Raw genomic sequence first — 26190 nt, forward strand, 5'->3', positions numbered from 1 at the left:
AGGGCATAAAAAACATCTCAGCAACTTACTTATCACTGATATTTTCTGGTACCATTCTGAAAGCAATGTAAAAGATTGGACAGTGTGCAGTAGGGTCCCTGCTCAGCTTTCTAAGGTGTCATTCACCACCTCCTATCCTTTGTCTTGACACTTGGAGAGTACAGGACACTTCTTTTATTGCTTCCAGATGTATAAAGGCAACCTTTAGTTCTACAATTAGATTTATGATGAGTGAGACATTTTGGAGGAAGAACAGTCACTTCTACTAACTCAGCTCATTCTATGTATTCATCAGCACCTTGATGATGCTGCCACACACATAGCAAAAGGAAATCCTGTTTTCCCTTGAATGTGAGAAATTCCAGAGCTAAAAACACTTCACAATATATTACGAATTTTCTGTTGAACATACTGACTAACCTGAACAGTTATTCAAGAAAGGATCAGTCTTGGGAAACTACTCTGAACCACCCTGCTGGAACTAATATGACATCCATTCACTAAGCAGACTTGTGAAGATCCCAGAAAGAACAGTAAGTTATGCATCCTTAGTTGTTATTATGATATCGTCTACTTGGAATTACAGCTCAGCTGTGGATAAAATGGGATGGGATGTAGAGAGAATACCAAGAGCTGGCTAACAGTATGCAGACATCAAACCAGTTGGACACCCTTAGGGAAACATCTGAACATAAGCTTATTTGATTAAGCAGCATTTCAATCTTTATTTAGCTGGATGACAAACATCACTTCCTATCACTGGATTAGCATCTGCAAGGTACCAACAGTGAAACACACAAACACACAAACACTCACTCTAAGGACACTCCACTGTTGCTCTGATGATCACTGTTTTATAGCACCAGTTTGTGCAGTGACTCTTCACCTGTTGCACACATGCCACAAATGCACAGACAGAATACTTTGTCCTGAGTTGTTAGATGGTCTTCAGTGGAGTCCCAGATATCTCCTTTGTTTATAATTCTGTTTAAAGCTTTGAAATAGCAGCATGCTGCCTACATGTATACAATACAATGAGCAGTTAATTTGGAGAAATTGAAATGAGAGGGAAAAGGTATAATATATTCTACTTCTGGACATAACTTCATTAGCAGGAGGTAATTACTTAGTGTCTGAAGATTAAAGTAGTGCTTTATCAAAATAAGCATACAACCCAGACTTGTCCCGCAGGGAGCAGCGTTTCATAAATACATAAACAGGTGGCATAGTGCATACTCCAAAGATGGGAATATTTCCAAAAGAAGTTGCAGAAGCTTTTATGAAGTAAATCTTTATCTGACTGGGGAGAAGGTTCTCATTTAGCTATCTGTTAACATAGAGTATTTGAGTTAGCAATCCATATGGGTTCATTTTGGGAGAAAATCTGTAGTACTGCTTGCAAAATAGTTTGTTCGTTCTCTCTTTCAACAAAGCCAGTTACCTCAATCAGGGCTGGGAATATTTTAATAAGATCCAAATAACTGTAAAGTGTTCTAACCATAGAATGGTTTGGGTTAGAAGGGACATTAAAGATCATCTAGTTCCAACCCTGCCAGTACACCTTTCACTAGACTAGGCTGCTCAAAGTCCCATCCAGTCTGGTATTTAACCCCTCCAGGAATGGGGCAGCCACAACCTCTCCAGGCAACCCTCAGAGTAATGAATTTTTTCCAAATATTCAATCTAAGCCTACTCTTTTTCTGTTTGAAGTCATTTCCCTTTGTCCAATCATTACACACCCATGTGAAAAGTGCTTCACCAGCTTTCCTGTAGGCTCCCTTTAGGTATTGAAAGGCTGTTCTAAGGTATTCCCAAGGTCTTCTCCAGACTGTGCAACCCTGACTCTCTCAGCTTGTCTTCAGAGGAGAGATTTTCTTAATAGTAATGAAGTTATTGACATAAAAAACTATAACTGCTTTAAGGAGAAATTTTGTTTGGAATTAAGGAAAGGTGAACTTCTCTTGGTTTTCAAAAAGTCGAATCAAAATGCTCATGAAGAATTATATATTCACACAAAGATTTAAGAAACAAAAAGAGTTAAAAACCAGTCCCTGTACATTTCACCTGTAATGCTAAGTACATTAAGGGCTCAATAACTGCAGAATGTACACACAGTAATGCTTTTGAGACTATAAGAAGCTGGACTAATAGCTGCTAAATTAAGCACAAAGAAACCTTTAAACTTGCTCAGACTACTCAGGGAAACAGCAGGAGAGCTTATTTGGATGAATGTAAGATAGCAAATCTTTTTATCAGCATCACTGCAGGTGAAGGTTGTGAGAACAGCCTTATATATACTGCAAGAGGACTGTTCCACCTGATATGCTAGAATGTTTTAGTCTCTGAACCAGGATGCCAGGCCAGAAACACTTGCACATAACAAAGACAAAATTTGGCTTCAAGAGAAACAAATGTCACATGATTAAATATTCTCAGATTCAGGTTATTATTGCCCAGGGACTTCTTTAAAATTGAAGCAAGTTTAACTGATTGCTATTGATGCTCTGACAGCCAAAGTTTACAAATTCACTTCAGTAAGATGGGGTTAGAAATTGGATTTCTTTTTCTTTCTAAGCCAAGATTTTGGCAGAGAATTGTGAGGCAGCATATTCTGTCTGTGATCTGGCAACGAAGATACTCTAAATTAATTAGAAGTGGGTGGGGAAATATTATCCCTGAGGACCTTGTCTGGAAATAAAACCTGGAGCTTTTGAAGTTCCTTGCAAAGAAAAACAGAAAAATAGTAAGACAGAAATAAACTACAGCCATTAACAGTCACAGCAGTTTCCTAGGAGACATTAAGATCCACAACTGAAGTTCTGGCTTCAAATCAGACCTGGGTCATTCCTACACAAGATGAGCAAGTATCCCATCAGTATCTATTTCTTTGTTTCAGTCAAGTCAGGGACTGTTCTCTGGAACAGTCCTATTTCTGTAAATAACTGGGTGTTGTGTCAGCAAAAAGAGGAATTATGTAGCCTAACATTTAAGGAATTCACCTGGGTTGTAGCAGCAGCATGTGCCACACCCTTAACTGCACCTCCCCAGATACTGTATTTTCCTGCTACTGGCTACTCTCATGCATGTTTAGTGGTTTTGATCTGAAATCATTCCCAGGCTGCAAAATATTTCAAAACTAATATTACTTCAGATTGAATCTTTCCCCAAATCACAATGATTTCAACAAATCAACATTTCCCAATATTACCTAATTTTTTGCAGAGTATTTCCAAGCTGCCAAGACTCAGAGAGCTTTTTACATTGCTGACAACTCAAACAGCAGGGCTGTAATAGGTAAGAAAAAAAATCAAAATGACGCCTAAAACCAACACTTAATTTTGATTTAGCCTGCTACTAGATTAGCAATATGCTACAGATTAAAAGAATCAAAAACCTAGACACAACTAGTAATTCTAATCACAGATGAGACAGTTGACTACACTGCCATTTTATGCCCTCAGGAGATGGTGAAGGTCATTTAAGTGCACCAATGTGGGACGCTGAGCCCACTGGCCAAAAAAGAAATTCCAAACTCCAGCAAACACAGCAGCAGAATAGAGAACACACAACCACATCACTCAAAGACTGACTGTGAATCTTTAAGGCAATGCCTATGGAAAAGAATAAAAGACCCAGGAGGCGCCAATAAGAACTGGATTTTTGTTTCTGTGACACCATTTGTTTTCTGTTATGGGGTATTTGTGTCCTAGGTTAACATTCTTCTGAGATAAGGCCTCCTACCTGATAAGTCATCCCCAGGCCAGGCCACTGATCTATGCCCCTGGCACGACACAACTGTTTCTGTCTGGAACCCAGAATACTTCCAAGAACACATCACTTTGAGTAGTTTTTCGTATAGAGAACTGGTCAGAAAAATGATCCAGTGAGACAAAAATAAATTGTGAACCTGGAAAGAGACCCTGAGCACGTATGAAAGACCATATGGTAACGATCAAAGCTGAGGAAAAACAAAAAGCTGCTTTCCACCTGCAAAAAAATTGTCTGAAGATAGTGAAATGGGAATGCTTTGAAGATAAGCCATCATGTAGTGTGGGAAAAGGAGGCAAGAAGTGAAACCTGGTATTGAAACAATTTCCTAAGGTGCATTCTGTGATTGGTGGGTGGTGGAGCCAGGTGCTGATTATTTTCTACCCTGTTCTAACATGTAAAAATCAGCAGAAGAAGTGGTAATTGTATTTGTTTCCCGCTTTTCCTCATAACCTGCTTTCCAGTGTATAGAAAGCAGGCACAGGTGGGTCTAAAAATTATCTTGGCTTTTTTTTTCAAATAATACCAGGTGGTAAAGTAAATCATCTGCCCTTCCTGAAAAGAAATTCCTATATTATCTTCCTATGGTCTTCTGGCTCTCTTCAGGAAAATAAAGACTTGATTTCAAATATTGGGCCAGCAATTTCTCTCTTCTGTGCTTCCTAATCAGCCTGAAATCTGAAGATAGGCACTGATGTGAAGATGCTTTTTTTGAGGGTACCTGAACAGAACTGACTACACCCAACTTTTTCCATGCTTCTGTTGCACTGACTGGTAGCATCTATGCCTCATTCAGAAAGCATATGGAATTTCAAGACATAGGCAGGACTTTGACACCAAACTAAACTACTAGTCTGGAGGAAAGAAAAAAGCAAAAAATAATTTCTTAGCTATTCTTAGTAACAGCAGAGGATGCTTCAGCCATCGTTTTTTAAACAGGCAGGATAAAAACCTGAAGGAACTTGACATAATACAACAAAATAAAAATATGTAATTCAACCCTAAGATGTGCAAAGCATGGAATTTCAGATATAGAGATATGAATCCAACAGTTTAATCATCACTCAGATAATATTAAATTCAACAGACATTAATTATCTCTCAGACATGAAGAGTGGTATTGATGACTGAACTTCAGGTGTTTACACCTGAGATGGCAGTCATTTAACTAGTCTCTGTTTACAGTCATGTAAGAACAAAAGGTGGTTAGGGTGGATCTGTCTAGCTCAGGTTCTGTTTCAGAAGGGGAGCAAATGTAGACAGCTGTCTAGCTTTGCAGGGATGCCTGCTGAGTCGTGTTCCTTTGCTTATTCTGACAGCCTTCAGCCATTTGTGCTTTAGGGAATTCTATGCTGAAGGTGGCTGCTATGTGTTTAAAAACCCTTGGGGTTTTTTTCCCCCCCAAACAACTTGTTTAGTCTCTCTTTGGAGACATGCACTTTTAACACTCATTCACATCACACCCACAGCAATAGACAAGAAGGTATTTCTATAGCTCCATGCATTTTACCTATCAGATTTCTGCATCAGCTAAATTAGTCTAAATCCACCAGCTACTAAAGGAACCCAGTAAGTTCCTCATATTTTGAATATGTGCAAATATCCTCACATTGTGAACAGGTGGGCAATTCTCACTTCACCTCATTTTAAAACAGATACTCTAAGATTGTGGATTTGCAATTTTACTCCAAGTTACAGTGATGGGCTGCAACAAAGTTGTTTCCAATTTACTCTTATTTTTAAAATTTGGATTATATTAACAGTAGCAAGTTTTGATTTCTTATAGCCTAGTTATTTTAAGTAATTTTTAAAAAATCATTTTACTTAGATAGTTATTGCACCTTTGCAAGCGCAGCGTGTGGAATTCACTGTGCATTCTCAATGCTGTGGTTCAGTATTCTGAGGCACACGTATCTTATACTCCAGCTCTGCTTTATGCATAACTGCAAACAGCAGTTGCAAACTAAGAATAATTAGAAATCAGAAATTACCCCCCACTTCCTCCCCCCCACATTTAGTAATTTATTTTGTAGTGTCTCTGTGAAGCTCCTTAGATTGCGATGAGATTTTATGCCTGTTCTAGAAATTAGGTGTTTTACATGTCTGAACACTGTACTTTGGGGTGTTGACTGGTAAAGGAACATTGCTACCATATCCCAATAATAAACTGAAAAACAAAAAATGCACCACTGGAAAGCTAAAACCTGAATGTTCCATGCAACAGAGTAATGAACAAGATATTCTGAAATGTCAAGAGCACTGTAGCATTTCTCCAGTCATACCCAGAAATATTTTCTCAAGCACTGTGCAGACATCCCAGGTGAAGCACTAAAAGCGGTCAGGTGGGGGAAAGGGTAAAAAAGGAAAAAAAATTTCATTCATGAGCAGACTGTAATTTTGACAGAACTATTTGGGAGCAACACTGGATCATGTAAACAAAAATAATGAAGCATCCAAGAACTGATCAAAAAAAGGTGCAGGAATAAGCACAGAATTTAGTAGGGACTGTTTGCAATAAGAAGTGTGTCCTGGTTTTAAATTTACAGTGCTTCTCAGTTTGATGTTTAACTTCCCTTAGCTGGTTAAGGAAGAAGGCAGCAATGACAAGCTTGCATTCAATTACAGAAATCATCTCAGTAGACTGACTACAACTTTGCATACATATTCCTGTAACAGACAACCAAGGCATGCCAGAAGACAACTGCTTTACTTGATAGACGTGATAAGAATTTTCTCATTTTCTCTACCTAATAACAGAGAAATTAAAATATCTTCCAGTATTTATAGGCACAGTACCAGAATAAACAGTTTTCTTCACGTCTTCTAAATGACATTTTCAAGAATAATTGTAGTTATTTATCAAGACTAGCCATTGTTTTACCAGAATGTTTTAGGAGGAAAACTGTATATGAATCTTCATTTAAGTATTTCTGAAATCCTAGAGAATACTCTTGAATCAGTGGAACTTGGTTACATGTAGGTATTAATTTTAAGAAATGCGATGATCACTAAAGATCATGATGGTCGACAGTGAATGTTATTCAGCTTCAAAGTGGGAAATGTTTGTGGTCACTTCTTCAGTACGAGGGATGTATTTAATTATCACAAAACACTGACAAAACACAATAGCATACAATGTTGGAACACCATACCAGCAAACAGTACAAACAATATCCATTCTGAGCCAGATCAGGATAGACACCTGAACAAACCCAGCTTCGGCAACGGTTGATAAAAACAGGGATACACTCCAAGGATCCAGGATACTCTAGGATACTTTCCTAGCTGCGGCATGTTTACGTCAGGGATTTTACTAATCAGGATACTATTTTATATTTAATGCAGATTTTTATAGCATGCATTCTTTGTATTGAATCTAGTGTAAAGCTAGTTTTGGCAGTCAAAAAATTCCCAATGAATTTCAAAATCTGCTATGTGAAAACGCACTTATCCTCATGAGATTGTTGATGTACCTGTTTAAAAGCCAGTGAATGATACAGTTTTCCCTGGATTACTTGTGATTTTAGAGGCCACCCATACTAATCCTCAATCCTCTCTCCTCCATGTTAGAGATTTGCTCCTCAAAAAAAGATACTTACATCTTCAGGTGTGTTACTTCTCTGTAACTTTGCAAGAGCCTTCTGAAAGCCCTCTGTAAATCAAATTAACTACTCAAATTATCCTGCCCCATAATCACCAGCTGCAATGAAGAATGTGAAAATAATTATTTTTAGGGTTTTTCGAGGTGTAGGGAGGAATGAAAGAAAACCCAATAAACAAAAAACCCCAAACTATGTCACTTGTTATTCAGAGGAGACTTTTAAGAAAAATGTTTACACCATAAGTTATAGCTACACAGTTTCAAATTTCAGTTACTTCAAGACTACGGTCTTATTCTAATCAACTGACTTGTACTTATTCTAATCAACTTGTCCTAAAAGGTGTTAAATTCACTTTTTCACTTCTTGTGCAGGAGGCATTCACGACAGCAACCTGTTTACCATCCCTCATGATGAACATGGATATGAAGAATCAGTATTTTACATCCACTGAAATCAACATTTTAATACCTATTCAAAACTATTTTGCACCCCCTTTTATATACCACATACCTTATAGAGTTGATGGGAGTAAAAAGTAGCATATGGGAGGAAAGATATTGTGATGGCTGCTTGTTTCTTTGAAGAAGGAACTTTCACCAAGACTTGACAGGAATAATCCAAAACTCATTATGATATGCTGGCTGAGACAGCAATGACAGATAATAAGCCTCTTTCAGAAAACTGGCGGCTCTGTGGAACAATTTGCTAGAAATGGGAAAGGACTTTGTCTCTAGCAGCAGCATACTGCCTCCAGTACTTCACACAACATAACTACCGAAGCCAAAGCGTAAAAATACTTCAGATCAGCCCACTCTTTGCACAGGGCTTTCCACAATAATGGAAGCTACAAAACTGGAAGGAAAACATCTCAATTCTAAAACAGCTCGGTGAAAGAATGTAAATGTAACATCTGTGGTAATTACTCTGTAATACTGCAACTGCCTAGTAATTCTTTAACATTCTTTTGCTATTGCCATGTAAGGTGGCAAGACATGTGACCTGCAAACAAATCTCACTGGGTAAAGAACATATTCAGTCTACTTGTGAGCTTTACACTTTTTCTTTACACAGTAATGATCTTTTTACTTTCACAGGTTTCAAATATTCCTCCCATTAAAAGCTTAGATGCAGCACAGCCAAATCTACCACCAAAGTGAATTTGTAATCTCATTCAACATTCTAATTCTCCTTCACATGAACTGCTAATCCCATTCATCATAAATGACTAATTATGGTAGTTTACTTGTTGTGCCTTTTGACATATTCAAAGTTCAGGAGCAATTTTACTTATCCCAACACACTGTGGAGTAAGTAGAAGCTGGAATTCACCTATCAAAAATTCACTTCAGAAGTTACTTAACTAAAGACAGTCAAATCATGTACAATTTCAGTTCCAGCCTACAGTTGTAATAATTTTGTAAATTAATGAAAGAGTAAAGAAGTTTAGTATCTAATACAACTTCTGATCCCTAAAATAGATTCTTGTTGCAACTGATCCTTTCCAAGGTCACTACTAGTACTCAGTAGTACTGCCCTCAGTACTACTTCTCAGGTTTGAAGACTGAAGTGACTACAATCAATTCTATTTCCACTGTCACCACAGTCATTCTTAAACTATGCAACAGGATCAAAAAATCCAAGTCCTAGAAAAATGATCAACGGAAAAGAAGATCAGAGCTCAAATACAACTTAAAGACTTCAAGGTGGCATGAATTATACACAATCATAAAAAAAGAAACAAACAAAAAGATTTCTTCCTTAAAAGGAGATCTATCAAATGCTCCTTTTAAGTATTTACATTATCTTTCCAGGAGAAACAAAGAAATAAGAAACTGTGCTTTATGTGAAACTGGTTTTAGTTATAAGAAGTCTAAATTAACAGACAGCAATTTCACTAATTAGGGGTCCAAAGATAATGTCAGGTATCTAACACTTATCAGTCAATTCCACAGACCATGTAATTTCAAAAACCAAGCTGTGTGGATTTCTTACTTTGATAATCTGATCATGCTTGAAGATCATTAAATTAAGAACTTGCTGCTCTTTACTTGGAAAAAACCAGAAGAAAAACACTCCAATGAATGGCTTTTGCTTTTACTGTCTTCTTTGTAAGACAAGCATATTAAGCTGAGCTGGAATACAAAAAGATGCAGTAGATTCTGGCTGTTAAGATTCCAGTTTGGTGCACTCTGGCATTCCTGGAGGACTTCAGGCTCCACTGCAAAATACAGCATTCAAAATTCAACAGAAGATGAATTGGAATAACAGTTTTTGTCTGTGATAGGAAAATAGCAACTTCCTCCAACTGGTTGATTATGCTGAAACTGGGTAAGAACCAATGCCTTACACAAATGCTAGCCAGCATATAGGGAGCTGGTTAAAACTGAAACAAGAATACACAATATAATAATAAAACCTGGGCAATACAAGATAGTTTTATGCCTTCTTTTCATTAAAATCTAACACAGCACTCACACCATTACTTAGGTCTATGTGGAGAGAGCTATTTCAACTGTATCTTTTGTGACAGCTGGGATAAAACTTTCAGTTGCATAGCAAAAAGGTGTACAATCCCCCATTTTTAAAACGTTTTACTGATCATGTGCCAATGCCATAACTTGTTAAGTTAAAGCAGATAAAGCAACAGCCAAAGATATGTAAACAAAGATTTCAAATATAACATTATGCACTTTTAAAATGAATAATTTGATACCATTGAAGACAAATTGAGTGTACAATATATACTTGCTGTTAAGGCTGAGATGCTATCACCCAGATCTCCTGTTAAGCAACAGGAAACCTCAATTCAGATAAACATGTAACCAGCAATAAAATACCTAGAACTGTAATTATGTAATTAGTATAAGCTGATACTGTGTGAGGCACTCAAGTATTCTGACTTCATTTGTGAATGTTTAACTGGCTTAGTTTCACTTCTCAAGAATATCACAGAAAAACAACTACAATCCTAATCTTTCAGACTAAACTTTTGTTTTGCTCCATAAGCAAAACAAAACCCAGTGCTTTCTATTCCAGTCATGAATGCTTCTGGAATAATGACAGTATTAATTTCAGTAGAAAGGAGTTATATAATACACATCTATACAGAAGAGTCTTGAGTTATACCCACCCTTTGCTCTTCAACTGCCAAACTGTCTTGCACAGAAAGAAAAAACTACAGCTTTTATTGAAAGACTTTGTCTATGCAAAGCTTACTGAACTTGTTAAACTTCAGAAGTTTAAACAGGAGAGTAGATATAAAATTACCATCAAAGATCAATCATAACCTCTAAAGTTGCAGCTGATTTCAAACATTCCTTTTGATAGGAATGTACAGCAAGTTTTTAGAAGAACACTTCAAATCTCCTCTATTTATAGGGAAGTTTGTAACAGGTTCAATTGGAGATATGAAAACCATTTTAAATAGACATCACAAGATGCATCTGCAGTTTAAAGGTCAAATTTATTAGGAGATTAAGAGATGTATTATACATGGACTATAAATACAGCACAGCTGACTTTATTCACAGTCACACACCCAATGCCAACCTATTTCGTAGACACTCTTGTTCTTTTGTTCCAAGAAAAATTTGCACCATAAGACTTGGATTTAGGTTTTGGCATCTTCTTCTCTTCAACATCATAACTCCAGCCTAGAGGTTATGGGGTAATGGCAGGGTGAGACAAGAAAGAACGAGAATTATATCCTCAGCATACAATATACAGCAGATCCAACTTAAAGGCTTTAACTTTAATATGTTTTTTTCAATGTAGGCACCCACTAATCTGTTCCTTTCTAGTTGGCAACAGAGAATAATAAAATGCCATAAATGTGGCAAATGACCATTCTGTGAGATGGCAAGACTTGTCCATACTACAGACCTCCATGCAAAAAAACCTGACAGTCTTCAATGAAAAGCTCAACAGGGAAGATTGACCGTCCTGTAAGTTCATGGCACCACTATTCTATAGCACACAGGAGCACTAAGGCTCTGCGCATGTTGGCACAGGAAAAGAAGAAGGTAAGAAAACATATGCCATAAAATAACATACAAAAGCTTATTCTCAAAGGCTAGGAGACAATGGAGACCTTGGAAAGCTGATAAAAAAAGAAGGGTGGGAGGGAGGACCAAAAAAACTAAAAAGCAAAGAAAAACTTCAACATTAGAAAGGAGTTTAATACTTAACATTTTAAAGAACTTTAATACTTAACATTTTTTATAAGAACATAAAAAATTAGGAGTAAAAAGAAAAGGGAATTAAGTGATAGAAGACAAGTAAATTATGTGATAGTTAAGCAAGAGAAATGCTTAAAAATGTCAGAAAAGAGGAGGTGGAGACATTAGTGTTTATGTAAATCAAAATGCAAATTGATTGCAGTCTCCAGGTGCCTGGAAAGTTGCCAGGGCAGCACTCAGTATTCCGAAGTTTGGTCTCTTTAGCTGCAGTATTTCACTCAAAGTTGAGATACTTCTGTTGAAGCCAGAAGTGGTTAAATATGCAGTTTTAAGTGATACTCATAAGACACTACTTTACTTGGTTTTAAAACTGAAACTTGCAAGCCCTAAAATTCTTAACATATATCTGAATTTTTATATTTAAGGTGCTCGCAGTAAACAGTCAAGATACAGCTACACATCAAAATATTCTGTAAGATACACAAGTTGTCAAGTCACTGCATCAATTTTGCGTATTCACAAATGTCACATAAACATTTTCTTCATGTTTATCAGCCTCAATCAGTGTAAATTTCCAAGTTAACTATTCTCTGTAAGAAACACTGAACAGGAACTTTAAAAACATATTCTTTCCATCTGTGAAAACACTGGCTTTTGCCTCCTGTTCTGATTAAAAAATATAAGCTTGAGTAAACAGCCAGAACTAGATCCAGAGACAGACTTCAGTGTTGCAACATTCAACATTGTAACACCTAACATTGAGACACTTGGCTGCTGGAATGGAATCTACAGCCCCAAGGTATTGCTTCATCTTTTTATACACCAGATGGAGAGGGGCCGAGTGCCTCTAAAAGAGATTTGCAACTGCCAGCACAATGACTTGCACTGCCACAGATAGCCAAAATGCATAAAGTCAGTTACATGTAACTAATGACTGCAAGAGGCCACCATTCTTTGGAACAGACTCCTTCAGACCAGCGTTTTGAGGTGTTCACAACAGAGAGCAGAGGTCACTTTTATAAAAATACCAGAATGCTGGGGGAAGTGACTCTTGCCCAGAGCGCTGCTATACAAGCCAAGTAGACAGAAAGCAGATTTCACCTTCTCTGGAAGAACACCCTCACCACCTGACCAAAGGTTACTGTGGAGTAGAAAAACTCTCCATCCTTGTTACTTAAGCTGTATGTTTTTAAACAATTGCTTCAGTGATTCGGACAGGGTAAAAAAATTAGGTCAACCGTCAGAATTTTTCATTTCTTCCAATTAAAAATGTTACCTCCTTGCCTAGAACTAAGACCATCCTCAGCTGTAATTTTGGACAGCAATGTCTCCTGTTACTGTATCCAGTGCTGCTACTCCAACATTAGAAAACACATCAGATGGGGCAGGCAGAAAGAAATCTCCTTAAGTTGTTAGGTGAGAAAGAACTCTTAAGTTCTTAAGTTTAAGTTTACTAACTGTACCAAAATAACCTGCAATATCTAGAATTTTCAGAAATTACATTCCAGGTTCTTAAGGAATTTTGTCATGGAAAATTTGTGCGGTTCACACAGGAGCCACAGGGAGAGGTAGTTATTTGTGTTCCTAGACATGTTCCTAGCTATGTCTCAATACTATCTTGGTTATGAAGCTAACTTCCAGTGTAAATGTCTGCCTAAATTTCTAATGTTTCTTAAAAAGCAGAACTAAATAATGTAAAATTTGTATTTCTAGCTACACATGATATTGAAGCTATCACTACAGAAAATACTATGCACATATCATACACAAAAATGAAAAATGAAATTAAAAGTTAGGCAAGTCAGTGTCTACAGAAAAGTACAGTGCGTCTCAATTATGGTAAAATTAGAAGTGAAAGCTAAGTGAATACTGAAATACTAATATTAATACCAAGTCATAGCCTTAGTTTAGTTGGTTTCATGCACAATGGAGTAATTTCTAACTCAGGGAAGGCATAAACTTTCTACACTGAACAAATGCATTTTACTTAGTCTGCATTTTGAAAAGATAAAACATAACATCTACAAAGAGATGACATAAGCAGGTCATTACAATAATTTTTTTTCTCCTATATGCTGAATTGTTCAAGAAATAATATGAACAATACAGAAACATAGTGCCAAATTCTCCTAAATTTCATTTGTTCATAAAACAGTAAAATATACTAAGAAAATTGCACAGGTTATCCAATGCAAATGTGATCCTATCCACTTCTTAGATAATAGAACCTATTTTTCAATAAAATTAGTACTACTAAGCCAAAAAATTTTCCATTTAAAGAGGAACAGACAAATTATATTCTACCTTTTACTATTAAAAAGTGCAAGTAAATTGAACTTTAAATGGTTTAGTTTCTTAGATGCACAGGCTAAAGGACTTACCGTGTTTGTGATGCATAATATCAACCTCTAACAACTTTGCATAATTTGGTCTGGCCAAGGAACTTTACTATTTACCCAATCCTAAATATAGTTGAAAGCTGCCACAGGGAAGACTTCTGAAGAACCTCACACTTCATGTGCATTATTCCTGGCTTTATCTCAATGTAATTAATCACCTTCACATCCACAGGGACTAAGCATCAAGCTAACCTTTTTAAGGAAAATGAAGTTGATTTAAAAGAAGAAAAAAAGAAAAAGAAAAGAGAGCAGCAAAAAATTAATGCTAACAGAAAAAAGGACTGCTGAATATTCAAAAGGCTGAGATTATGCGTATGGTTTGTGGTACCTTCATTCTGTCAGGAAATACAAGCCTAACTAAGTTTACAGATAAATTTCCTGTGATATAACATTGCCTTAATAACTATTAAGTAATTATACTGGCTTTTCTACTGTCTTTTTCACAAATAAGAATAATCACCAAGCTTATGTGTTTAGACTCTAATGCTGGGCAGAGTTAGGTGTAACATCCTGAATCTACAGGTTCCTCATGGGGAGCAGCGAGGGGATGTGCTCATCTCCCCTCTGGTGACCAGAGACAGGACACAAGGAATAGAATGAAACTGCTTCTGGGCAAGCCCAGACTCAACAACAGGAAAACCTTATTCACAGAGAGAGTGTGGTCATAGGAACAGGCTTCTCAGGGAAGTGACCAGAACACTAAGTTTCTCAGAGCTCAACACTGGGGTGACGCTTTTAGTCACATGGTTTCCTTTTAGGTAGTTATGTGAGGAGCAGTGAGTTGGATTTGATGATCCTCTTGGGTTTCTTCTACAATAAATCTATGCTACAATATAGCCAAAAATGAAGTCCAAGATGCTTACTTGGTAATAATTTAATTCTGTTTTTTTTTATTATCAAACATTCACAGGACCTCTGACAGTTTTCCTTAGTAAGAACTGAGATGCTCATATTAAACCTTCAGGCAAAGATCACACCACCATGCAGTTGGAACACCAACCCTGGGATACACCTGAAGTATTAACTTTCCTCCAAGACCTGAGCAAGGTCTGATTCAGCTCTCATTTAAAACAGAGACAGTGCAAAAGAATTTTAACATTAATATTACATTTCAATAATAATAATAATGGCTGAAACACCTTTCTAGACAGTGGAAAGTCTAAAGTCAATGCCTTCAGCACCCCTGGAAATATCCTCCCTTCCCATTTTCCTCCTCCCCATGTAGAACACTAGTTTACCAGCTCTGCAGAAAAGAGGGAAGGTACTTTATCCTGTACTTATTCTATTGTTAATACTTTGAGATCAAGATTGCCTATGGAAGGATGAACCTCTCAAGGCTCATACATACAATACATACCATTTTTTTCAGCAAAAGCAATGGCATCTTCTTTAGTAGAGAAAGTAAGAACCATGTTGGATAAAGGGTCAGCTCTGTAAGTAAACAGATGACAATTTTTAGGTGTACTGGAAATAGAAAAAGATTGCATCTGTATCTCAAATGTTAAATCAAATACTGTATTACGCAGCTCACGGTAGTATGCAAACTCATAAAACTATTCAACAGACTTCTAAAAATTATCTTCAGGGTCAACACTTACTTTTGGCAAAGTATTGTTTTACTCTTTCAGTGCATTAGACTTCCCTCACAGCTACTTGCAAAAATTAATTGGGTTGTTAGACACACATGTCTAACCACTTGCTGAGGTTATAGGAAGTGCTCTGCGAGACTCTTTAGTTTAAATCTGCAAAATTCCTTTCTTTTTGTAAGATCAGGAGGTCTAAATAATTCTGAACATTTCAAGGAGACCAAGTGTCTGTAGAATAGTTAGGCAAAGAATAATCTTGGACAGAAAAGAACAGAATACTGAAGTGAGGAGAGAAGGAACTAACCAGAAACTGAAAAGCACATTAAAAAAATATTGAGAGTACTGCTTTAGCAGAGGTCACATGACCCCCACAAATCATTTCTACACAGCAAGCAGATCACAGGTCACAACTGAAAATGAAGCTCCAAAATGCAAACAGCTAGCTAAGTAATTACATAGTAGTTTGTTTTAGATGACCAGCTATTCCTCAACTGCATGAATGAAGTACCATAAAGGTTTTTGAAACAAATTAAATTCTCAGTGAAAACACAAAATTGCCTTATTTGTTGCTATAAAAGCTCAATTTTCGAACAATGACAAAGAATGGGGGAAAAAAAGAAGAAGAGTTCTAACTCTTAAAGAAATTAGATACTGGTTGTAGCAAAACAAAGACAGATAAAACCTCCCTGTGACAACGCTGCCTATGAGCCTGGGAGACAACTGGAAAGACGACCAAATTGCAACAAACTATTGAAGGAGCTGCCTCTCAACTGTTCTCTCTTTGAAGCTAGAAGGATAAATGAAGAGAAAAGACTGAAGATACACTGAACTCTCTACAATAAAGGGCACAGCCTGTGACTGGAGAAGGGGGAGGGGAAAAGGGGGAATCTCGCTTCCAGCAAAGACAACAGTGTAATTTTATCTCATGTACACATGGAAAAATGGAGTTCACTACATATCCAATATATTCCCCAATAAAAAAATCAGAAACAAATAAACAAAAACCACACAACAAACGAACAAACAAACAAACCTAGGATAAAGACAGAAATTACACTTTTGCAAGCCACTGCGGATAGGTTCTCTTAAAGATATTTAAAGATTTCTCTTATAACAGCATCTAAGTGAATTAAGAACTAAGAATTAGTTGATGACATGACCAGTGGAGAACTAAGTGGCCTCAGTATACTGCAATATTGTGACAACTTCTGCTTATTGTTCTTCTCTTCCATAATTGGGGCTGGAAAAATCTTTTCAACACTGCTAAAAAGGAACAAAGAAGCTTTAGGTCTGAAGTGTGGTGAGGGACCAGTGCCTGTTCAGAACAGCAAATATGGCAAAAGCCTTCCAGGACAGAGGCAGTTGGGAAATGAGAACTGTGCAGACATTATTAGTTCTGTTTAATGTGCAATCATCTTTCATTCAATCTAAATAGGTTTCTGATTTATTTCCATAAATGAGCTATCTGTGTGACAAAACTGGATTTCAGGATGTCCAGCATGACGTCCTGATAGTGTCAGCAGTACCAGTGTTGCAGAATTTCCCATGCCTATCCCCATTTGTTCTATCAATCGCTGAAAATTAGGATTCCATGTTTTGTTCTCCTATGAGATCTCATACAACAAAAACTTCACACTTTCCACATTTTTTCATTCACAGTTTTAAATTAAAAGGTGTACCCAAGAAATATATTTAGCCATTCTCATAATGAAACCTCCCAATTACAAAAAAAAACATGCCATGGGTCCATTTTACTTAGATCTGTAACTGGATAATTTTCACTTAAAAAAAGTTGGAATAGCCAAAAACAAGTGCAAAAAACCTCCAGCCCCAAATAAGACTGCAAAATGACAGAAATATAGGAAAGACCAACAGGTCTTTCCAATATATTCAAGTATATGGAGTTCAGACAAAAAAGGGCTTTAACACGTAGACTCTAGAGAGCTCTTACCCACTAATCCCATTACATTATTCAAAAGTAAATGGAAAACTGTCTGTGAGATGTTTTTTGCAGAAATTAAATCTCAATGGAAGAAACTCTTCTTGGGTATTTTTGGGTGTCGAATGGTAACACCAGAATTACTACAGTTAGTACACTACCAGTTTTCACAAGCATGCCTTAAAAATGAATGGATACAAACTAATTTACAAAACCTTTAACCTACTAGCATTGATTCTCAATGGAGCACTTTTTTTTAATCTTACCTGGAGCCTGCTTACCCATGAGAAATTCCTTTCCCTACCCCAAAATAAAAACCTATGTAGAGCCTTCTCAAATTTTTATGAGAAATCAATACAACAGGAAGACTTAATTTCAGAGTTACTTTGAACTAAATTTCTGGATACATTTATGTTATATATATAAAAAAAAAATTTCTGTGACTGGATTTGGAATGTTAATACATCTTAAAAAACGCATCCTGAAATTATTTTATGTTTAAGGTTTTACAGTTTTTTTCATAACATTTTGTGATATTCCATGATAAGTGCTAATATGGTAGCAAGTAGATATTCTCAGTACACATAGTACTCTTTCTGAAGTTTGAAAAAAAATCTATAAGTGGTTGATTTCAGTTTATGTCTAACCATTAACTATTCTGAATATTGCCTCTGAGATTACAATATTGTCAGAGGAATTGCTGATATAGCTCTCCGAGTCAACAGGAATTCTAACCACACCGTGAAATGTAGGTACTGTATTCATATGAAGAAAAAAAATTAAGAATTAGATGCATACAAGTTGCAATTACATTTCTGAAATACAGCATATTTAGCTAAGACTAGTACCTTTCTGGATTTTTCATGTATTTAAAGATTTTAATGCTAATACTGACAATCCTGTAACAAACAGAATAATATTTTAAATAGCTGGGCTTCTTGTGGTTTTTTTTATTAGTTATGACTCCTCATTTTAGATCCTCAGGATAAAAAAAAATCTGGAAATATTGTTGTTTTTGTTTAAAAGATGCAACTGACAGCTAAGAATGATTAACTACTTTATGGACCTTCTGGTCCTGATGCTGCCACACAATAACATCATCCCAATGTAATTACTGAAATGTGTGGTTGTTAACATCTTTTTTGAACTCTTCCAGATGATGAAATGAGCTTTAAAAATCTGTTTTTAAACTTAACGGGTCATACAACAAACAAACCCAACCACTTTCTGTAGGTACTGTTATAATACAATCAGATTTAGGTAGAAATATTTGATATTTGAAATTTAAAAAGTAGTGAGAGCCAAATATAGAAGAAAAGTACTTTCAAATTCAGTAAGTACTCACGTAGATGCCCAGCCCATTAAAGGGTTCTCCCAGCGCTCCCTGTTATCAAATTCCATCTTCCATTTCTTTGTATTGTTAGCTCCTGACTGCATTGCATTACGTGCTGGAACAAAAATGTGAACTTTTCTGGTTTTGATGTGCTCATCCGGAACACCAGTTAAAGTAGAGATATCCTAGAAAAAATATAATGTGACTTTTTAGAAAAGAGTTCATCCGAAACATGTAAGATAATACTGCTTATGCTTTTTACATAAGTTCATGCTTTATATTTAAAGTTACAAAGCTGAAAAAAACTTAGAAAACTAAATTGTAGTTTCAACAGAACACAACTGAAGGTGATACATGCTAGGGCTGCTATTATTCTGCTTCCCCTCACTGGTTAGATTTTGCTCGGACCAGTTACCTGAACTTGCCCATCTCCCATGTACAAAACGGTACAGCCAGAGGAGGGACAGAACATTTCCCCCATCCTTCTCTGTCTACAGCTGCAAAGTCAGGACGGCTTCAACTTGCACCAGCTAAACCAAATGAGGAAAAGTGCAAATGCTTTCTTCCTTCAGGAAAATATTAAGAGTGTTGACTGAAACATTGACAAATTCCAAAACATGAACAGGACTATTCACCGAAATATTTGCCAGCCAAGTATGCACTGTAGTATAAGCACTTTCCCTTGGGCTTAACTCTGTATATTGTTCAGAGACAGCAACACCTATGGTGACTCAAGAAGCTATCCTTTGCATGAAGGAAGAGGCAGAAGCTAGTATCTTTTGCACAATATGCTACTGATTGTTTGAGATTGCAGAGAAGGTGCTAAAAGTCAGCTCTTATCTCTCTAGCCATAAGTAATTAAATAAAGTTGACCCCTCGTCATGTTTCAAGTTATGACTCAGCATTTGACAGTCAGCTCTTCTGTTGACATTCAAGATCAACAGAGGGACATTTGATGCTGGTAACTTTCTTCAGTGTATTTGTGAGGAACACAATGATTAAGGAGATTCCAACCTTCAAAGAAAAAAAAAAAAAATTTGTAACATTGTATATAATCAACAGTAGGATGCCCTCCTCTTCTAGAGGGATAAGCCTTCAAAATAAACATAACAAAGATAAATCCTTCAAACCAGCCTAAAAATATTAACTGACTTTAACAAAGCATAAGATAGGGAAAAACCTCACAAGCATTGCTGTGAAAAATTACCCTCAGCAACATCTGATATAATTAAAGTGAACATTTTTGCTAAAAACTAAACAGTAATTATGCAAAATTAACTTGTCAGTTCACCCTAGTAAAGACTGAAATCAAACATCAAATCCATCTCCAAGGAGGTTAAACTACTCCTGTTCCTTACATACTTAAAAGGCCAGTGGGAGCTCCTTAGTCTCCCTTTTCCCCTCCCCTCCCTCCAGGAACAAGTTGTAAACTGGTCAAATTCCAGAAGGTTGCAGCAAAACATTCAGCATATTGAACTTATCTTGACAGTCTTGCCATGACTTGAACGAAATGAGAACCTTAAATAGAACACTGTCATTTTACATAAATGTACCTATTAACATTATGGGATTTTCCTTTGTGGCAAACGTGAAACTTCCTGACGCAGCCACCAGATCATCCTTTGAAAAGCAGCAGTTCTCATTTCCAATTTTATTTTACACAATTTGGGAGATCAGTCCCTTAAAACTATAAAAGGGAAGAAGTGTAAAGCATTTGACTTGCATTTACAATTAGGACAGCAGGGGCAACAAACAAGCATCCACACTCTAGCTTTCCAACTTCTGACATTTCTACCCAAATGATCACAAAAAACTGTCAAAGTATCTTAACGATTCCATTATAAATGCCTTCATTAGGACCAAGTCATTTTAATATGAGTTAGCAGTGATATGAAAGAGAAGCAGTACCAGCTACCGGAATGTTGCAGCACCTATGCAAAAATACCTTCTGACAGACTGGCACTTCTCACTGCTGAAGCCTAAACTGCAGTTTAGGAAGGAATTTGCTTAAATTTTTCTGATTTGAATTGGCAAAGTGCTTTGTTTAACAAAAAAGAGTTTTCACCTGCAGTAAAGTTTGGTGAGGATTCAATGTTTCAGCTTGCTTATTTATACAAATAGGTAGAAATATTAGCCTTTATTTCTGTATATAACAAACATGAGAAAATGTAGTAATATTTACAAAAAATTTCTTTTACTGCTCTTTAACAATATACTATGTGCAAAAATGCTGGGGTTGTTATCATCAAACACTTTCAGACATGTAAAATCCAAAACAGCCCAAAATTATAATATTTTTTACTATTATTACTCCCAGCAACTCTTAAGTCCATTATGAATTTTATGCTTAACTTTTAGAAGTTTTTGAATTCTTCCAGAATAATCTGGAACTACTAAAAAAAAAGATACTACATTATATAACATCATGGACATAAACTATTTTCTCTTTTGAAACCTTAACACAAGGAAATCATAAAAATGTTATACAGTGCATACAGAACACAATCTAAAAAGAGGGTTAAAATCAGCAAATGCTATATTTGTGAGATTACCATAGTAAAGAAATGCCTAGACTTGTTTATCTGGATGAAAGTAAAATGAAAACCCCAGACACAGCCTTCAAGCCATGTTTTTCGGGCACTCAGTTGGCTCTAAATCAAGGTTATTTCACTAATAATATAGGATTAATCCCATAAAAATCTTTTCAAACTTAAAATTAAAACCTGCCTGCTTTCTCAAATTGAAATATCTACTTGGTGTTGCTAACTCTCCATACTTACACTCATTATAGCTAGAGTTTCCGTGCCTTCTAGCAATCATTTATTGATATCTTCCCCATTTTAAAAGCTGGCAATTGAACAGACAGTTGTTAGGACAATGAGTTTCTGGTTGCTGAAGCTCAAGTTGTCCTGACATAAAATCATTGATTTTTGCTTGCTGTAGACATGTAAGGTACTGTAGCATAGCTGAGCTGTTGCCAAAGATATGGAATAAAAAGGCTTGGCATCTATCACATACTTGACACCTAAAGAGCACAGAAGCTCTAAGATTCCTATTCCCTGTAGGCGCACTCTTAGTCTAGACAAACTGATTTCTCACAGTTTTAAAATGCATTACAACACTCTATTGTGATCATTTCATCCACACAGCTCCAGCTAGTGACAGAAGAACCTGTCCTTTAAACGACATTTCAATGGGCTAAAGCTCCCGCTCCAAGATGCCATTAAAACAATATAATACTTGAAAAGAACTATGCTGCATTGGGTTGAACTCTTAGCTGGGTCTTCAGTGCTTTGTTCTAAGTTCTCATTGAAACTACCTGTGAACCAACTTTCCAAAACAAAGATATTTTTGACAGCTGGTTTCACATTAGTATCTTTTTTTTTCAAGTGTTCCTTAATTTTGCTGTATTAGCAATTTAAGATACTAGTGAGGTGTTCAGCATTCAAAATCTTAAAGATATTAGATGACAGTAAAAAAGACTTGAGAATTGAACTGTATAGGTTTACTAAAAATTAATAACTCTGTTTCAGATTTTTAAAACGGGCTGCCATCTAAAAAGTGCATTCTGACACTCTGTTTTTCTTAATATATATGCCATTTGAATAGTAAATTCTGATTTATTTTTTTTTTTTTGGTAACTCAAGAAAAATTTAATACTAATTTTGAGACATTTTGTCTCTTTTTGGAATAAGCTCAAAGGGACAACCCCCCCCTTTTTTTAAAACCGTGGAAATCATATAAAATTTCTTAAAAACACAGGGGTTTTTCTTTATTACAATTTAGATTACTTAAGAATGTTTGTCATGGTGGAAAGCCTGCTAAAGCTGTTCTGGAAAGGGTAGTAACAGCCAAAATGTGCTATGCAGCAATAAGAAAACTGATTCATAGAGGCAGTGTCAATGAAAGCACTATTCAGCACGAAGATGACTTTTAAAGGGAATGAGAATTTCCTTCTTTTAAATATTCCACTAATAGCAGAAATTCCAAAGGGGACAAGAAATAGAACTCTCTAATTAAAGGAGAGAGACAAAATGATTGGAAGTAGCTTTGAAAACAAATGCTTTCGAATAGATGGGTCAGGTGTCCATAAAGGTGTTATGTTTCTTCTTTGGCATTTCCTTCACCATGAAGACAGAAACCGTACATAACTACTATTAACTACCTACAGTTTAGCACTCCCCCTTTTTTTTTCTTTTTTTTTTTTTTTTTTTTTTTTTTAATAAAGGAAACAGGGAACAAGCAATGGGAAGTTGATGTCAAAACACAGAAAAACCTCCCAGCAAGCTTCCAGCAACCACCCAGGATTTAGAGTCTTGCTAGCCGCTCTCTTTTCAATACCAGAATTTCACACATTTCAATGACCATTATGACTTCAAAGAATCAAATTTTCATCATTGTCCGTCATCTGCCGGTTGATTTGTATAAAGCAGTTCTTCTGCATGCATTCCAGACAAAGGGCTCCTTACTTTCGTGGCTATATATCAAGTTTAAAAGTTCTATTTGTGACAGTTGTGTCTGTGGTAAATTAGGGTAACACTGAAGGAGTGCAGCTGCTCCACAGGAACCTCCTTTTTGGCATCATTTCACTTAAATAAAAACTGAATAATTAGTTTCTGCCTTTATTAAACCACAAAAATGCCACTGGCCTTAGCAATTACTTCCGGTTGCCCCACCTACTTAACCTCAATAGTTTTACACTTGTTAGAATGGAAAGTAGAAGTTTTCTGTACTTTATAAGAGTTTACAACAGCTTGCTCTCTTCCCCACCTCCAACATGTTTTACCAGACTAACTATGTAAAGTTTTGCTATAAGTCCATGTTGCAATTCACTTTATTTAGAAGTTGTTATATCAAAGCACAGAACATCTTGCATAATACCCACAGAGTAGCTGCTGTGAAAAAAGTTTTTTATTTAATGCGCTCAGCTGCTTAACTGTACGTCAGGATCAGAACATTTTTGTTTCTATATTTCAAAACAGAATTTTTGAAGGCAATGCAAGAGAATAGAATCTGCTATGTAAACTGCAAATGGAAAAATGGAGCAGAATGAACTAAACATGGTCAGACAACATTTATCTAACAGCTACAAACAAAACAAGGGGAAAAAGCATATTTGCCCTTAGGAAACTTTGTATCACACAGGATACAGTTTTCTTCCAGACTTCAAAATCATTTTGCATTATCACAGTAAATGATGAACAACATGGTATTATTCATAACATATTCTTCCATGTAGCCATCCTGCAGAATGATTAATAAAGAGGCTGAAAAAAGCACCTAAAGAACTGTGTTTTTAAAAAGAAAACAAAACACTGTAAGCAGGAAACAGAATTTGATAATAACAAAGATTTCACGAAGGTTTCCATTTAAAGAAAATCTCTTTTCACAAGCAGTTTTGTAAAAAACTAAAGAGAAACTCAAAATGCAGAAAAGTAGGTCTAACAGAAGCAGAAACCGTCACATTACTGGAATCAAGCTAAGTCCACTATAATACTTTTTAGGTTGCTGACTGCCATTATGCAAAGGAAGTGTCAGCTTCCAAAACAAGCACTGGTAGGTTCAGCATTTCTATTCATTAGTTTGCGTTTCACAGCTGAGGCAATACTATAGCAACTATGATGTCTGAGCCTTCACTGCAGTTGCAAAAACTCCTTGAGAACTTCCCTGTTGCCCTGCTCCAATGGCTCACTACACGTCCCCAATATTTTACATGCTTAATATTATTCTATACTTGCTGGTATGAGACACTTCAAATAAAATTATATAACACATTTCAAACACCATTAAACCAGCATCTCTTGGAATCTGTGATTTGAGAAAAACACCAGGAAAGAGCAAACAGGAATAAGGACTAGAACATGACTTCACAATAATAACTAGAAAACATCCTTCTCACCTGCCCTTTTTCACGTCTTTAAAACACTTCACTTGAAGCTTGCAATGCATCCCCAAATTTTCTAGTCACATCTCCTCCAAAAGTCACAGAAAATTGGTATTTATAAAAGTGATTACTGGTAAGTTATAGAAAAAGCTGCTGAGTTGTGCTTTTGTTAGTTTAAACTAAAACAGTTGAAAATGAAAAAATGAGTTTAAACTAAAACAGTTGAAAATGAAAAAATGAAACAGTTGAAACACCTAAGTCCCACTTTCAGCATCGACAGGCTATTTCTTGTTCCATATCATTTTTTCTGCCAAGAAACAATTGCAAGAAACAAAAATGTATTTTTTATTAATACCATATTTTTTTCCTGTAACAGTATGTCTTAGCTGCGTAGATATTGTCTGAGTAAACAAAAAGATGTTAAAAAGAAAGGAAATCAAATACCTGGGTTTACAATTTGATTTCTCTATATATCTCTATTAAGAAAATCACTATTAAATAGAGGAAAGCAGGGGCACTCAGGGGCAAAGAGCATATTTCATAAAAATAGATATTGCTACTAGTACTTATAAGAGAATTCAGCATAGATGTGATGTTCTTCAAAGTGACAGAATGACAAACAGCATGATTATCTTCAACAAGATGGAAAAAAGTCTGAATTACAGATCTTGCAAATTACTTTTTATTCTAACCCAACTATATTTAGAGAAAGTATATTTTCTAGAACTCATCTAAACCATATGTTAGCAAATTTTTTGCTTGCACACACAGACAAGTGTGTGCAAGCAAAGGCTAGGTCTTTTTCTGAGGCCTTTTAAAAACAGTTTTCTACAGTGCATGGATTTCAAGCACTCTACTATAAATTCACAAGGAAGTGCAAGAAAATCAATTAGTGAAGAATAAGACTACAGCCACATTTTTAGATGACAGACTTTCAAATCAAAGAAGAGGCAGTCTTAATTTACCTGCATTTAGAAAATGAAAGAGGGTAACCAAACAATTGAAACAATCTGATTTATGTTAGAATAATTTACGTTATGGTAACACTTCCCTGCTGTACTACCATAAGAAACTGCTCTTACAGACACTATTACTCAGTGCAAAACAAGAGAATAGGCAGGAAAAGCTTTGAAAGAAAGCAGACAGAAGTACTAGCAGATAGACACTACCTAGGATAAAGAACTTTGTACCTATTCCCCCAGTTAATTCAATTTTTTATATACTATTAAATAAATAACATATTGTAGTTTACTTGTAGCTCAGTGATGGCATGTTTTTCAAACATAATTTATTCAGTTTGAAGTATTTATAATACAATCCTAGCATAAGTCACAGTAAAGCAGATTGTCTTGCAAAGCTAAACACAGTATTTCAATAATATCTTGGTGAATTATTCATTACCGATGATTTATAGTCTACAAAATGCAATTTTGATCATGGACACCAAGAGCCTTAACCAGCAGTTCAAGATGAGGTCTTCATATCTAAGGTGAAAGCCAAA

General features: G+C 36.0%; 1 protein-coding gene across 1 annotated transcript in view; it reads right to left on the reverse strand.

The window, feature by feature from the left end:
* Window positions 1-10814: 10814 nt before the first annotated feature.
* NDUFS4 (NADH:ubiquinone oxidoreductase subunit S4) overlaps window positions 10815-26190 on the reverse strand; it is a 47631-nt gene continuing 32255 nt past the window's right edge. The window contains exons 3-5 of the mRNA XM_058823819.1: window positions 18818-18990; window positions 15305-15378; window positions 10815-11023 (exon numbers count right to left, since the gene is read on the reverse strand). Coding sequence (XP_058679802.1) covers window positions 10920-11023; window positions 15305-15378; window positions 18818-18990 — 351 coding nt within the window. The 3' untranslated portion in view covers window positions 10815-10919. The remainder of the gene's footprint in view (window positions 11024-15304; window positions 15379-18817; window positions 18991-26190) is intronic.

Source organism: Ammospiza caudacuta, chromosome Z (assembly GCF_027887145.1).
Source record: "Ammospiza caudacuta isolate bAmmCau1 chromosome Z, bAmmCau1.pri, whole genome shotgun sequence".
Taxonomy (NCBI): domain Eukaryota; kingdom Metazoa; phylum Chordata; class Aves; order Passeriformes; family Passerellidae; genus Ammospiza; species Ammospiza caudacuta.